Source organism: Strigops habroptila, chromosome 2 (assembly GCF_004027225.2).
Source record: "Strigops habroptila isolate Jane chromosome 2, bStrHab1.2.pri, whole genome shotgun sequence".
Taxonomy (NCBI): Eukaryota; Metazoa; Chordata; class Aves; order Psittaciformes; family Psittacidae; genus Strigops; species Strigops habroptila.
The window spans coordinates 44,262,509-44,278,320 of record NC_044278.2 but is presented as its reverse complement, the minus strand read 5'-3'; the positions used below and the strand labels follow the sequence as shown (position 1 = coordinate 44,278,320).

Genomic DNA, 15,812 nt, shown 5'->3' with positions numbered 1-15,812 from the left:
AACTGTTTCTAAGTTTCATGGAAAAAAATAAATCATGCAGGCACTTTTGAAAATTTGCATTGAAAGGTCATTTTAAAACTACCAGTAAAAGTGCTTTCAGCTCTTAGTATTCATACATGATTTAGTCTAACATATTCCAAAGCCAGCTTTGCTAGTTCTCATCTGTTTGCAAAATCATCAGCCCCTTAATACATTTCCAAACCCATTATCTACATGACCAGATTCAGGATAACTCCTCTTAGTTTTATACTTACGGCTATTGAAATATTGAAATATTGAAAATTAAGGCTCTAAATATGCCACAGAACCTGGAGACAGACGCACAGCTCCAGCATTCATGCAGATCTGCAGCTCTTCAACTGCAACTCAGATGAGGTCACTGTATTACAGCTAAGTTCTCTGAAACTATCTTATGGACATGCAAAAAAGCTCTTTATTTCTAGAATAAAACAGATCTGTAGATGTAAAGTGAATGTGGTTTCCTCTTGCAGGTATTCTCAGACTCCAGCATACTGGGTCTATACTGCAAAGACATGCATACAATCACCTTCAGTCAAGGAACAGAACTGAAGAACTTGTAAAAACTGAATTATCAATGCTCACTCTGACTTAACATGTTTAAGGGGTAAAATATGGTATTTAAAGGTGAAGATGGTTGCCTGCAATACATTTAAAAAGGCACCAGCCTTTCAGGGTTATCATCTTTTCGCAATTTGATTTTTATTTATTAGTTGTTTTGTAGACACCTCCTGCTTATCAATTTTGATACAGATGAATTCTATATAAATTTGAATAATCTTAATCTAGATTGAGATGTGCTCATTGACATGTGCTGTACAACATCAGCTGCACCTTACCTGATCCTTGTTTGATGACAGGAGCTGATGGAGGTGGTGGTTTCTTCGGTCTCTAAAATTTAATAACAGAAAAAACCAGATTGTTTTAAAACGCCTGTAAATCTCATTCATACGAAGTTTAACAGTAATAGCAATAATACATTGCTTTTCATTAATAACTACAAATCTTGACACTACAGATCTGTCACAAATTTCCCTGAAATAACTTCATTGAAATGAATTTGAAGAGAGAAAATATTGACAAATAAAATTACATTTTTCTACTTTTGCAACTGAAATGTCCTGCTGAGAGGGAAAAAACAAACAAAAAGACCAGTTCATGTGCCTCAAGGTGAGAGAAATACATGACCTTTGATTTACCTAAGAAACCTATTTATTTAAATTTTCGTCTTGCAAATATTCCAACCCATTTTGGAAAAAAAAAAAACCCAAACACAAAAAACCATACAGGTACGGCAAAACCTGAAGCGTGTTTTTTCAGATGCATAAATGGGGCAAAAAAGCAGAACACAGGAAATACTGCGAAGGTGGCATTTTGTTCACTCACTATGAGACATCTACAGCTCCAGTTGTGAAAGACAGTTACCAGAATTTTAGATGTTTGGTGAAATGAAATAAATTATTCCAACTAGTCTGTACTTTTTACTTTTATCTTCTTTATTATGACCATTTTCCTAATAGATCTGTAATGATGTGGCTGAGAAACATGACCACCAAATCAGCACCGGAACCATTTCTCTTCACCTCTAGGTTAGGGAAAGAGTGGCTTTTCTTCTGTGTTGATGTGTGTGTATGCACACACACCATACTGGCATTCACCATATACATCTTGGAATGAATACAAAATCAAATTACATACCTTAACTCTTGCTCTTAAAAAACCATAAAGTATCATAGAGAGTAATGGCAAAGTAAAAATTAATAATTGTTTTCTTCATATATCTATCAAGTTTTCTAGAAAAGGACCTTATTTCCTTTGCTACAGACAGATCACAATCACTGTTACTACCTTGCTGGCTATGCACTACTGTATATAGTCCTGTGAATCTACCTGTAAGATGATTTTCCAGATACACATAGATTTGCCAAACTTCAACCAAGCATTTAGATTCATATTTTCTATCAAACCCATGTTGATCCTCCCCTCCCTATTATTTTCTATATATCTGCCAAATGGCTCACCTACTTTCAAGATCAGTTGTTTTGCTTGCTTGCAGTAATTAGTTCAGCCTATGCTCTAGGACTCTTTAGTTTTGGTCTGAATGTTAACAAGGAGCAAGTTTCCTGTGAAGGCTGAGCCCCTGCTGCTCATCCTTCCCAGGGATCTCTCTCAAATCTGGCAAATGTATTTAGAAATACATGGTGAAAAAAAAAAAGTGCAGATGGACAAGTGAGAGATTCACTACAAATCCCACTCCTGATTAATAAACTAACGCAGCTAAACACAAAGGAGAAAGAATCCTATCATTCGTTAGACAAAGTGGCTTTAACTGGAAGCTGATAAGGGAAATACATTGTTTCGAAAAGGTAGACAAAGATCAGAAAGGAGGTAGCATGAAAAGGCCTTAATACTGCTGAGGGAAATGTGGAGAAGCAAGGAAGAATTACAAAGATCTGTGGCTGGATGAGATAACTGAGAAGGTGACAGAGACAGACCAGAAATTAAGCTAACAGAAAGGAAACCAGGATTGCTTGGACAAGAAGAGAACAAAACTGTGGAGAAGAATGAAGAGTGAAAGGGGAGAGGAAAACAAGCTGGATAAAGAAATTTGGTGTAGGGATAGAAAGTAAATCCAGATGGTGATTCAGACTCAGGTAGTGAGCTCAGGGGGAAATTCTGTAATTGAGACCACCTGAGAGGTGGAGACTGCGACTAGGCAATGAATAGAAAAGAACTTGGACAAATACCCATGTGTAGAAAAAAATCAGGATTGGAAAATTGGGGACTGACTAATGCGATGGGAAAAGATCTCAAGCTTTTGTTCAACAAGCAGAACTACTGCAACAAATACTTTCAGGCCATGGGATGGAATCCAAAGTTTCTGGATCACATCAGAAAATACCTGACAAAGCCAGTGGAAAAGTATCCATTTCCTTCCCTTTTAGCACTGATTCAAGCAGACAATCTATAGTCCTACCAGTACCTTACTCATGTGGCCAGATCTGTGCCATTAAAAAATTAAATAAAGTTTTATTCTCCACATTTACAGCAAACCTAGCTTCCATTTCTAAGTGTCTGAACATTTAATTTATTCTACATAGTCACAGTACTCTGAAGAACACTAAAAGATATAGAGTTTATAAGTTCAAAAAGACTGAATAAATTTCATTACAAAAAAACTTCATAAGAGTAAAGATTATATTTTTTTTTTCCTTCTATAATAAGCTCACTATGTCTTAAGGTTTATGATTTCTGCCTCTTCTGGAAATCACCTTCTTTCATTATTCGGCCTAAAGCCAGGATATCCACTCCGCTATGGAACTGCATTTTCACCTCCCACAGTTTTTGCTGCTCTTCTACCTTCATATTCAATAATTATCATGTTAGCTTCTGTGAGTTGCTTAATAGTTGCTTCATTAAGCTTTCCAAGTTATTTAATTTTTGCCTCTGGCATCCAATTTTATTGCCAGAGATTGAATCGAGTGTCAGTAAGTCTCGGTTTTATCACAGAAGGCTTACACTGTCACTGTGAAACACTCATCAAAAGCCTGATTGCAAGTTTGTAATATCCCACTGATGACTGAAAAGGTTCCTAGAAATGGAATGGACTTTTGGGGAAAGTAATCCATTACTTTATTTCAGGAAGCTGCAGGATTTCTAAATATTGTTTGGCAAATAATAATGCCATCTTTTTCAAATAAATAGAAGCTGAAAAAGCTTCTGCATAGATTTTATACCTTCTTTTTTAATAATTCTGAGAGAGGTAAAGAAACATGCCTCTGAGATACCAAAAGCTCACTGCTGTTTTTCAAATCTCACAGTTAAAATTTTCCTCTTTTCTTTCTGGAACAGTGCTTGACTGCTGTCAATCAGCATACAGGTGGTATGCTAACTTCATATTTCACCACAGAAACAATGGAGAAGAGTTAACAGTTCTGGCCATCACTGCTCACTTGACTCAGCAAATTATCCTGGGACGTCCAGTTTCTCTCTTTTTCAAACTTAGGATGCAGGATAGAGGGCTTTCAGAGCAACGTAGTGGAGACAGACTGACTGGGTCAATCAAACCCTTCAAAGAAACTCCATAATATGATTTTGACTGCCACATGTTCGCTTTGTGGATGCTTTGTAACCCAGAATTTCATTTCCTTTAACGATTTTTTGTTATTAAAACTCTGTTAAAATCACAAAAGAGAATTTCTTTCAACTCCACTTTTATTCTGTATTCTAAAGCGAAAATGGAAGAATACATTGCTTACCTCTTTTTCAAAATCGGAAGGAAGAAGCTTGACAAAGTTATCTGGAAACACACCTCGTCTGCCATTGAGTTCTCCTTCCCACCAACCCACATCAATGCAATCCTGCAAAAGAGTAAAATAACATGAAAACCACAATGTACTTGTGTGCTGAACAGATTTGTGTGCTGAAGTGCTCTTTTGCATAATGTCCTGCCTTTTTGCTAGAACATGACAATTTACTGGAGTGCCAGGTTAACAGGGTAATCTACCAGATAAGAACTTCGGTAATCACCTGCATTACAATATCACCTAGAGGAGGTAGGAAAGAACAATAAACATGCTGTAAGAGCTCAAGAGCTTGTCAGTGTCTAAAGCAAACCACTATTTCACCATTTGATCTATTAAACCAGTAAGCATTTTCAGCATGTATGATACTACTTTTCTCTGACTTCATTTTACAGAAAGACAATAACTTAATTAAACATCATAAATCCTGGGAGGTAAAAAAGCTCCTTTATTTCCCACACTTTCCAGAAAAGCTTGACACATTAGAATTATTAAATTTCATCACAGTCCAATTAAGAAGGCACTATACACTTGAACAATATCAAGCATCACCTTTTTCTGCAGCATTTTTGAGCAGCACAATGCAGACTGTGTAGCAAAACAATGTACAGCTAAATGCCTGCAATAAATTAACTACTACGTTAGTGAGTCTAAATGATGAAAAAAATAGTAAAGCTATTTTGGTAACGAATAATAACAGTAACAGGAGCCACAGCCATTTTAGAAAAGGTTGTAATTGTTCCTTAATTCCTGGATGGTAAGCTTCATGTTCATTATTTTTGTGTTTGCTAAAGAGAACACTTCTAGTTAAGATTTTCCACATTCTCTGAAAGCTGTAGCTGAACCAATTCAGCTCTACTCCAAAACACAATTATAGGAAAGTCACCCATTGTCTGCTCAGTCTTAAAACCATTTCAGCCAATTTTAGCAGTTGGCTCAGCCCCTGGCTGGCCAACCTTTCTATCCTCTTGAGCAGTAGTCTTAAATCTTCATGTGGCTCAGAGCCGTGCAATAAATATTACATACCTGAGGCATGAGGGAAAAGGAAATCCCACAAACAGCGCATGGGTTTAACAGGACAAAAACTCACCAGGGATCCCCCCATTCTATGACAGCCAGGGCTACACAACGTTGGGTTTACAGCTTGGACCCTGCATCATTTGGCAACATCAGCATTAAGCTGTCACTGTGGTACCACTGCTTCCACAGCTACAGAACTGGACTGACCAAACCATCTGCCTCTGCCAGGTATATCCAGCTGTCCTGGGAGCAGAGTCACATTGGAACTACTCAAGAGTTCAACATGGTGGATGTTAATATTCTAACATTTCTAATCCAACCCTGTGGAAACTGTCCCAGATTTAATGAAGTACTTTAGTTTTTCAAAAAATCACATTTTACCACTGTTCAGAAAAGACGAGTTGAAAATTAGCAGCTGTGTTCTCTGAATACTCAGTGGCACAGATGTAGATCTGACAGTTCTAGCTTGGGGCATGGTCACTGTTCCAGGTCATCCTGCAGTAAGGATTCTCCATCACTCACTGCTGAAGAAACTGAGTGGCTCTTGCCCTGGAAAGACTTTATATGGGCTATGGAAAAATGCACGATAATATACAATGCTGGCTCACTACAATCACGTGTCTCTTCTTGCTTTTCAGTAAAGTGAGAGATCTAAAAAGCTGTGCATCTGGAATACCAGAACCTAATGACAAGAATATATGGGGGGTATGGATATAATAAAAGTACGCAAGAGTGAGCAGGTAGTTTAGGAAAAAGGGAGAGGCAACAACATACACTAATAAGTTTGCACAGAGAACAAAGCTATAAAAATTGGACAGAAGCAAATGAAATAGGCCAAATACTACAAGCGTCATATACAGTATTAGGCAACATCTCTCTGCAAACAGCACTGGATCAAGGTGTTCAGAATCTTAACATTCTTGCCATGTGAGAAAATAGCTTTAAAAACACCAAGTGGAACTGCATGTCTTAATGCTGTTTATCTACACAATTTGGCTGTGAAGGCATACCTGTTGTGCAGTACAGATAAAAGCTCCAGGGTTAAAAATGTCACATGCTCAAATCAGCCACTGCTGTAGCCATGTGTATAGGGGAACAGAATGTTAAATATTCATTAAAAGACAGATCTGGTTTTATTTTGTTTTGTTTTTCAAGATAGTATCCGAAATGAGCAAAGACTAAAATACAGCCACTCTGACCTTCACCTCATCATCTGCCTAGAAATAGTCATGGTGTGCCCTCACAATGCTTACAAAACATCCACATACTAGAAAAGTACAGAGAGGAAAAAATAAGAGGAAACAAGTATTTCTTTGTTGAGAAGAAGTATACAGTAGTTTAAATAGGGGAGAGGATCCACTGAAAAAAATCTGAATGTGACTGGGCAATAAAAGATTGTATGATAATACATGCATGCAAACGAGCCTTATTGTTGTATTTCCATGAAATCATTTGTTTCAGCTGCTACAGGGATGACAGAAAAATGCAAGTTAACTTAATGAGGTGTACTTAGTATGAAGAGAAATCTTAAAATTATTGTTCACAATGCCTGTGCTTGTTGGTATTTTTCTGCAAGTTATAATGCATGAACATTGGACGATAAGTGAGAGAAAACAGACTAGTGTTAAAAGATCACTGCTTTTATGTTCTGGTTGGTTTTTTGTAGTTACTTTTCTATTTTAGGCTTTTTATTTAGCTTATTTAGTCCACCTCATCTCCCGAGATAGAGTATGTGCTAACTAAATACAAGAGCTATATGTAAGAGCCTGGTTTCTTGCATCATGTCTAGTTTGGGGGTTTATTTTCCCCCTCACCCCACCATATCTCAATATTTTACTCTGATGTAATCTGTTCCTGATCTAAAGATGCAGGCACCGAACAATCCTGCCATTCTTTTTCTGGTTGTTTTCTCTCATGCTCAATCTGTGTGTTTCTCCTGTGTTCTCCCTTCTCTTTAGCGGGATGGCCTTCACCAAGGACACTTGCCTTTTATAGACCTTCCTGGGTGTTATATAGGAGGTATTTACTGGTTCTGTTAGTGTCAGGGCTTTGTCAGTGAACAGGGCTGATTCCTGGCTCGCTGATGTTTTCAAAATATCCACTGAGTGAACACAGGGCTCCATGAAGGACCAAGATAATCAGCTAGTCATGCATGGCATGGGCAGGCGCTGTGCAGGATATTACCCTCACTACAGAGCCAGCACCCTCATTCCTCATGTGAAGGCGCCCTCCCACTTGGCTCTATCTACTTGCACAGCCTAGTAATCAGTGCACTCAACTGTTCTATCACATGGTGTGTTTTATAATGCCCTCCACCCCCTAGGCCGCTAATCTGAAATTGCCAAAACATTTATGACCCAATTTAGATTTTGAAAAATATTAAGAATAATTCAAGCATCCAGAGATGAAAAGCTTCTGCTTCAGCTGATAGCACAGCCTAGTGCTAGCTAATAAACCTGACTAAACAACACACGACATCACATATATTCTTTTTAGGTCGGATTTTTTTATGCTCTTAGGAAACACAAATCTTACTCCTACTTCTTTATTAATACACATGAATGTTGTATTCAATGCTTTGTTTAAAGCTCATTTGTTTTCATGAAGATGCTGTTTGCGTTACACAGTCATTAATCCCAAACTGCTGCAGGTTTGCTTTTTACTCTTCTCCAGCTTGTTGCTCAAGCTTACGTGGCCAGTAACCACGCTGGATTTTCATAAAGTAAATCTTCAGGCAGTTTCTCTTTAATTTCCTCATTTACTGTGTTTGCCAGAGGAGGCTTCTGTGTCACTGAGCAAAAGGATATAGAGATCTCAGAAATTAAAAGCTACAGATGAGATCTGGTGAAGAATCTCAGTGGTGGTGCCCTTTTGATACCCACAACTGCAGGCTTGGTCTGCCTCAGTAGCCTCCGGAAGCCCATGTATGATGCGGGCAGCAGGTAAGTCTTCATCATGAGACAGACAAGCACACAAGGACACCTGAGTAACAGCTGCACAAGCTGCCTCAAACACTAACAAATGACAGAGCTGTGAAGCACAATCAAGGCAACGTGATTGAAACAATGTGGCTGCCTGTGAACACTGAGCAAAAGCTACTCCAGTACTTCCAGATGCCCATCAGCCAAGCAATCCTAATCATATTGTCTCTTTTAATGCATCTGCACATGTTCAAGGTCAGCAAAATGGCTGTAATTTCAAAATGCAGGTTTTATACAAAAGCTGCCAAGTTATTACCATCCACTACCAATATTCCAAAATTTATTAACAAGGTGGATCTCTGCCTTATCTCCATGTTATCCTGCCAGACTTGTAACAATGTAAACAAAAATCAGATGCTGAAAAATACCAAAAGTTCTATGAAAAAATATACCCCAATTACTAAAAGTGAAATTTAGTTTAATATAAGAAAGAAAAGGAAAACAAAAGATTTACAAAACTGGAAAGTAAGACACAGCAAAAAAGTAGAAATTGTGTTTGACAGATACTAGAGTTCATGCAAGTTAGGTGGTAGGTGGGCCAACATTTAGCTACTGTAAAAATCAACTCCCACCAAAGCTTGACTCAGAGATTGTACTCATTGACTCATTGCAGTAACAGTGCAAACAAACACGTTACAGAAATCCACCGCCAGTTCACATTGCCAATTTTGCTTTCATTGTTCAGGCAGAGGCAGATTCATGAAACAAAAATCCAGAGGGAAATTTTAGCATTTTTTCACTGAAACACAAATCTTGGTTTTATCCTCATTTCCAGTGAAGTAGAATCATAGAATCATTTAGGTTGTTAAGGACCTTTAAGATCGAGTCCAACCATTACTCAGCACTGCCAAGTCCACCACTAAACCATGCCCCTAAGTGCCACATCTACACGTCTTTTAAATACCTCTCCAGGGATGAGGGCTCCACTGCTTCCAAGGGCAGCCTGCTTGACAAACCTTTGAAGGTGAAGAAATTTTTCCTAATGTCCAATCTAAACCTCCTCTAACACAACTTGAGGCCATTTCCTCTCATCCTATCACTTGTTACTTGGGAGAAGAGATCGACACCCCCCTCGCTACAACCTCCTTTCAGGTAGTTGTAGAGAGCGATAAGGTCTCCCCTGAGCTGCCTTTTCTCCAGGCTGAACACTCCCAGTTCCCTTAGCCGCTCCAGTAGTGGTAGGGTGCGATTCCAGTAGTCTCTGAGCCTCTCAGACTCCCTGATACTCCTCAACCCACTCACCTCCTCCTGGAGTTCAGTCACTGAGCAGAGGAGTTCCTGTACCTGGGCACACCTCCCAGAGGTGTGCTTACAGCTGCCATTCCATGAACGCATAAGCAGAGAGCACAGCCTGCAGCTGACACCTGGGTGGCAGCGTTTCCCCACTGGAGCTCTGCCTGGGCAGCTGTGTCAGTCATGGTGGGTGCCGAGCTTAGAGAGGCCATGGCTTTCTGCCAGGTGGATACCATTGCTCCCTGCTTGAGCTGGCAGGCCCTTCTGCATGAACTGCCGCCCAAACTGCCACACCACACCCTTGTTGCCACACCATGTCCTGTTTGCCCACCCTGCTGGTGGCACTCCTGGTCACTGGCGCTCCCCCTAAGGGCTTCTTTTATATGTGGGGGGAGCTTGGCCACTGCATCTGGCCCTGCCCAGTAGTTTTGTTCCAAAATCTTGTCTGTGATTAATTTAGTCCAAATGACCCTTTAGAGAATGAAGTAAAGGAAGGGAGGACAGGCAAAATGAAAGAAGGATTGAAAAGCTCTTCTATGGCAGAATCAACATCCATTCTAATTCCAAGCTCAGCAGATCCCAAATAAGTGATTATAAACTCAATGCATTGGATTTATTAGCAACATTCATTTTGTGATAAGTATTCGGGTAAAGAATTGGACAAAACATTGTGAGGAGAAAGACAAAGACGTTGAGGAATTTTTGAGGAGGAATTTTTAAACTTTATACTATTTGTAACAAATATTACACAAAATATAGGTACTAGAATGTCAACCTGAGCTGGAATTCTTATGTAAGTCAGAAAAATATTGTAAGAGGAGAGGGTAAACATGGGAGAAATGGCAACTACCAGAAAACCCGAAGAGAAGGCTTTGGGGAGACCTTAGAGCAGCCTTCCAGTGCCTAAAGGGGGCCTGCAGGAAATCTGAAGAGGGACTTTGTACAAGGGCATGTAGTGGCAGAACAAGGGGGAATGGTTTTTAGCTGACAGAGGGGAGATTTAGATTAGATGTTGGGAAGAAGTTCTTAACTCACTATGAGGGTGGTGAGGCACTGGAACAGGTTGACCACAGAAGCTGTGGGTGCCCCATCCTTGACAGTGTTCAAGGCCAGGTTTGATGGGGCTTTGAGCAACCTGCTCTAGTGGAACGTGTCCCTACCCATGGCAGGGGGTTGGAACTGAGTGATCTTTAAGGTTACTTCCAACCCAAGCCATTCTATGATTCTATGAAGAATAAGAGGGAGAGAACTTTCACACATGTAATTAGAAACGAGACATGCAAGTTGTGAGGAAATAATCTGGAGAAAACAGAGCTTTTTTTTCCTCCCTCCTCAGAAAGGAAAATTAGAAGGATAGAAAAGAAGAAAACCAAATAAAAACCAAAAATAAGATAAAGAAAGACAAGAACAAAGCTCCACTCTGAAACCTATGTCTGTGGTGACTAGAAGACTAGGGGTGGAGTGGGGAAAAGAGAAAGTGATGCATGAATAGAGAGACCAGAGAGACCAGAAAGAAGCCGTCCAAAGACATTTTAACACACAGGAAAAGAAATTTTCCATTTGGAGCACCAGATTTTTCATACTGTTACTGAATGTAAGTGAAATATAGTGAAATACATAAGTAGGGTTGACAGCATAAGATCAAGACTCAGTTTCCTTTTAGCAACTGCAGAGATCCTGTAGCTACTCGTACTGGCTAAAAAAAAAGCCATAAAACACTGGAGTCTTGCTTCCTCCTCTTCTGGGTGAAAGAATCATGACATTGTTTGGTCTCTTATTCACATAGTATCCTATGTTTGCTTAGCAGCAAAACTACTGCTCTTGTATTAAAACAAACACCGTGCTGTTCCTTCCCTCAGCACTCTAATCCAACCATAAAAAAGCAGAAGCTGGTGGAGACTGAACAGAAAGCACCAGCATAAGGTGCCTTATACTACGTAGCCTTACAAATACTCTGCTTACTGCAGAGAAACAGCTGTACCTAGACAGACACTACTGACAAGACGCCAGCCCTAGTCATCTCTCCAGTGTAGGAGTACAGCTGGTTGCAAGACAAGAACACAAACTTTCCCTTAGTTGAACACCATTGCTGGTTTTCTTTGGTGGCAAAAGAGATGACAACAGAGGTTGATAAGGCAGAGCTGTCAGTGCCCCAATAGCTTAATCTCCTCTGTATTAGCTGATGAAACACTGTTTTGACAATCAGTTGTGAATGCTCCATCCCTGGCAGTGTTCAAGGCCAGACTGGGTGGAGTCTTGGGTGACATGGTTTAGTGTGTGGTGTCCCTTCCCATGTCGGGGGGTTGGAACTAGATGATCTTAAGGTCCTTTCCAACCCTAACTATTCTATGATTCTACAATTCTGTGATTCAAGACCATGATATTAAAAGATGCAAGTTCATCCCCAGCGAGTGGCACATCTCTTTCACAACGAGCCCTGTCCCAGCTACGAGCCTGACAGTGACAGATTGCCCTGTGATGTAAATATGACTGAACTTTCCCTCCTGGAAACACTCACAGCTTCACAGCCTCTTCCTCTGCTCCAAGTAGGCAGGAGTTTCATATACCCCAAAGACTGAGGTGTTTTGATTTCATACAATGCTCTCTCTCTTAATAACCAAGCTTGGTTATTACAGAAGGGTTTATTTCTAGCCCATGCTGCTACTTGTACTCTAGGCTCAAGCCAGATGAAAGGATCACAAAGGCAATCAACATTTTCTCTGAAAGTGGAAAGCAGCACTTCTGGCTGTGAATGTATTTATAATAAAAACTCTTACGGATTTTTTTTGGGGTTTTTTTTTTCCATTATTTTGCTAGGAGTCAATAAAGCATACAAATTACTATAATATTTATATCAGATATGTGCCAATGGATGTTTTCTTCCAACTACTATGCACTGGTTTACTTTTCCTCTTTTTTATCTTCAAGCCACTTACAGGAGTTACTGTGTGCTACGAGGCTGCTCTTTATCACTTAAATAAAAAACAGCAGCTACTTGCTTCTCTGTCCACTAACTATAATTTTTCTCTTGCTATAATTTTTCAGAAGCTGCTGGACTTGTACCTAAATCATTGCTGAAGCCAGCTGTAATCTTTCTACGATGGATAGCCAACCTCATAATTTAAACAAAAACAAACCACCTTCAACGTGAACAAACGTGTCTATAGCAGTTTTCAAGACATCATCCATACACACAGATATATGTAATATATAAAGGCTTCTGAATTTGAGGATTAAAGGTCTCCTAGAAAGACAAATCTGAAGAACAAGCACTCTCCCAGTCAGCTCATACTGCATCAGATCTACAATAATACAACCTTGTCATTGGGGGGAAAGAAGAAAATCATGTTAAAGCTGAGTGAAAAAAGCAGTTTAATCATATTTCAGAATGTGGGGTGGTTTTTTTTTTAGATTTCTTGCTACATTCAGTATCTTGATGCTGAAACCAAGACACGTCAAAACCCAAGACATACCAAAATCCAATTTTATTTTAAAAGCCAGAAAAAACCTGATTTTAGAGTCTCCATAAATTCTCATAAAACCTGGTAGAATACCTATGAATGAAGGAAAAAATCTCTCCAGAGGCTTACATTACACCTACCTCGTGCTATCTAAGACTATTCAAAATGATCAAGCTTTGCTACTTATTAAGCTCGGTTACTGGGATTGAGACTTTAAAGTATACTGAAAATTTGTTAAACAGTTAAAAAAAATAAATGGTTATGATTTAAAGCATCTGGTTAGTGATCAAGTATTCTTCAGCAAAAACATCATTTTCAAATCTGGCAACAAGGCAGAATGAATCTCTCAACAACTACCTAAGCCAAGATCATTTAGATAAAAGAGACAGACCAATAGACAATAAATTAGTTTTCTGAGGCAGTCCTGGAGAATACCCATTTTCCCTTTACATACACTTTCTTGCAAATACTCCTAGATTATGAAATACTGAAAGAAAAGTATGAGACGAAACCTCCCACTGTGGCTCTGTTTGGCTCCTAACCCAGGTTGTCATCCCTCAGGTCCTCAGCCTACGTCCCAAAAGCCCCATATCCTGCATGGATTATTCCCAGCTCCTGTCAGCTCTCATGCCCAAGCTATTAGGACCTTACATCTGATAATAATAGTTGCATCTCTTAAACCTTAAAAAATCAAACAGGCAAACAGCTATATTTTTCTTTATCCATGAGCTCCAAGGCTCTACTAAGAGTTTACTGTGTCAACATTGTACAGAAGGAAATGGGAGAGACCATCAGAAATCAGACATGATTTCAGCTGTGGTTACACTACTCTTTCCAAGCAATGTTTTTTACTGGAAGGCACAACCTCTCCAGAAGACAAAGTCTGTTCAAGAACTGGCCCAAGTTATTGGGCCCTGCTAAAAAAAAAAGGAAACTGCCTGAGAATAACGAACGACCTGCACTACCCAGGACATTGGAGCAGAGGATGTAGCAAATCAGATATATTTTGTCTGTTAAATCTCTTTCAGGCTAAATCTAACCTTTTGACTGTAATCTTTGGACTCTGTGACTAAATAGTTTCATCAGTAGTGAAGCTGAAATGCCTTGATGAAATATTTGTACAAACAGGAAAAATCATGTTGCTCATTGAACAAAACAATCTCTTTGGGGGATTCACTTCACTTGCAATGTTCAGTCAGCAGAATATCATGGAGAAATAAATATGTTCCACATCATAAAACTCCAGCACTCCAATATTCAAATTAAAACTAAATCAGCCAACACAAACACAAAAGGTGCTGCTAGTAACAGACATAATTTATGCCTCTGATGAGGCAAGATAAAATATTTATGTAATTACATTTGTTATATTTAGAAAGATTATAAAAACATAGAACAAAACATTTGAAGGATTATTTAATGCTATTACTAATTAGGTCACAGGCATCTTAGGACCAGGGTCCTAATTACAATTACTAATTACTTGGCACTATCTGTGCACTTTTACTTTCCCTTTAAACAGCTCTCCCTACCCTGAAACGGTTGGACTTCAGATAACACCATGAAACCAGCAGGTGAACCCAGGATCCAGGATAAAAGAAAGGATGAAGCTAAGCAGTGAGTCTAAAGCCCACATTGTGAGCAATAATCACAGTTTTCCAGATGCCTCAGCATTTCAGTGATATCTTTTCTAACCACAGGGCAGCAAAAAAAGTCTTTTTTTAACTCAAAATATGTCACCTTTTTAGATTAGCTTGGCTGTATTAAACATACTTACAAATAAACCTAACTCTTTTCAAATGATGCAAATTTTGAAGCATTGCATGCATGGGGGATCCTGCCAGTTCTCCTACATAGCCTGGCATGAACTTCTATTTCTCAAAATTAAAATTCCTAGGAACAACAGCATCCCTTCCTCTGAAGGCACTGTTGTAGCACTGCAATCAGTGATAACAAGAACAGGAAAAGAAAACTTCAGTGCATACCTAAAAAAAAAAAAGTATTATAAATATACTAAGAAGAAGAACATTCAAGCGCTGGCTTCTCCCCTCTCCCCTGTACTAATCTCAGGCTTCACAGTTTATTTAAGTGCTCAGCTCAAACATTACCATTTCAGTAATGTTTCTAAAGATACCAGTGAAATGTAAGCTGCACCTGGTACCTTATTAAACATATTGTCAGGCTTTATCTCTACACAGACCTTATTTAATGCCCCACTGCTAATCATAGCAGACAATAAATGCTGCAAGATATGAGTAAGCACTAAAATTTGTTTATAAACATTGAAAAGTCTTGGCTAAGGACAAGATTCAGACAAGAAGTAAAACGTGACGACAATTACTCACTGTCTGCTTTCCCTATAACTTACTGTGTATATTAAATTATTTTACAAAATGAACATATTTATTTATTTGATCATCAGTGTCCCCACAAGTTTTATATAACTGCTTTATATCACTCATATGAGGAAACACTCATGCTTCTATGCAGTGACACAAGTCTTACCCCACACACTTGTGACACACATTAGCATGTCAAAAGGATCTTGTTCTGCAGGAATTCTGCTACCATCCCACACGGCACTGTGTCTTGAAACCCAGCAAAAACCCAAACCTTCTAATTCCATTAGGTCAAAACTTTCAGAGGAAAGTCTCAGGTTAGGGAGAAGTGACCCTACCAGTAAGCCAGTCTCTTGGCAGGCTGTTGACTGCAGGAGCAATCCCGCTCCTCAACTCCCCCTTTCCTACTCACACATTCCTGTGTGTGCTGTGGCCAAGGTTGCCAGATGCAAGGCA

At 39.2% G+C, this 15,812-nt stretch overlaps 1 protein-coding gene across 7 annotated transcripts in view; it reads right to left on the bottom strand.

Moving 5' to 3' along the window:
- Window positions 1-15,812, bottom strand: part of SH3KBP1 (SH3 domain containing kinase binding protein 1) — a 221,120-nt gene that overhangs the window by 34,003 nt on the left and 171,305 nt on the right. For all 7 annotated transcript variants that reach the window (XM_030476111.2, XM_030476113.2, XM_030476114.2 and 4 more), the window contains 2 exons: window positions 4,278-4,379; window positions 858-909 (listed from right to left, as the gene is read on the bottom strand). In XM_030476111.2, coding sequence (XP_030331971.1) covers window positions 858-909; window positions 4,278-4,379 — 154 coding nt within the window. The remainder of the gene's footprint in view (window positions 1-857; window positions 910-4,277; window positions 4,380-15,812) is intronic.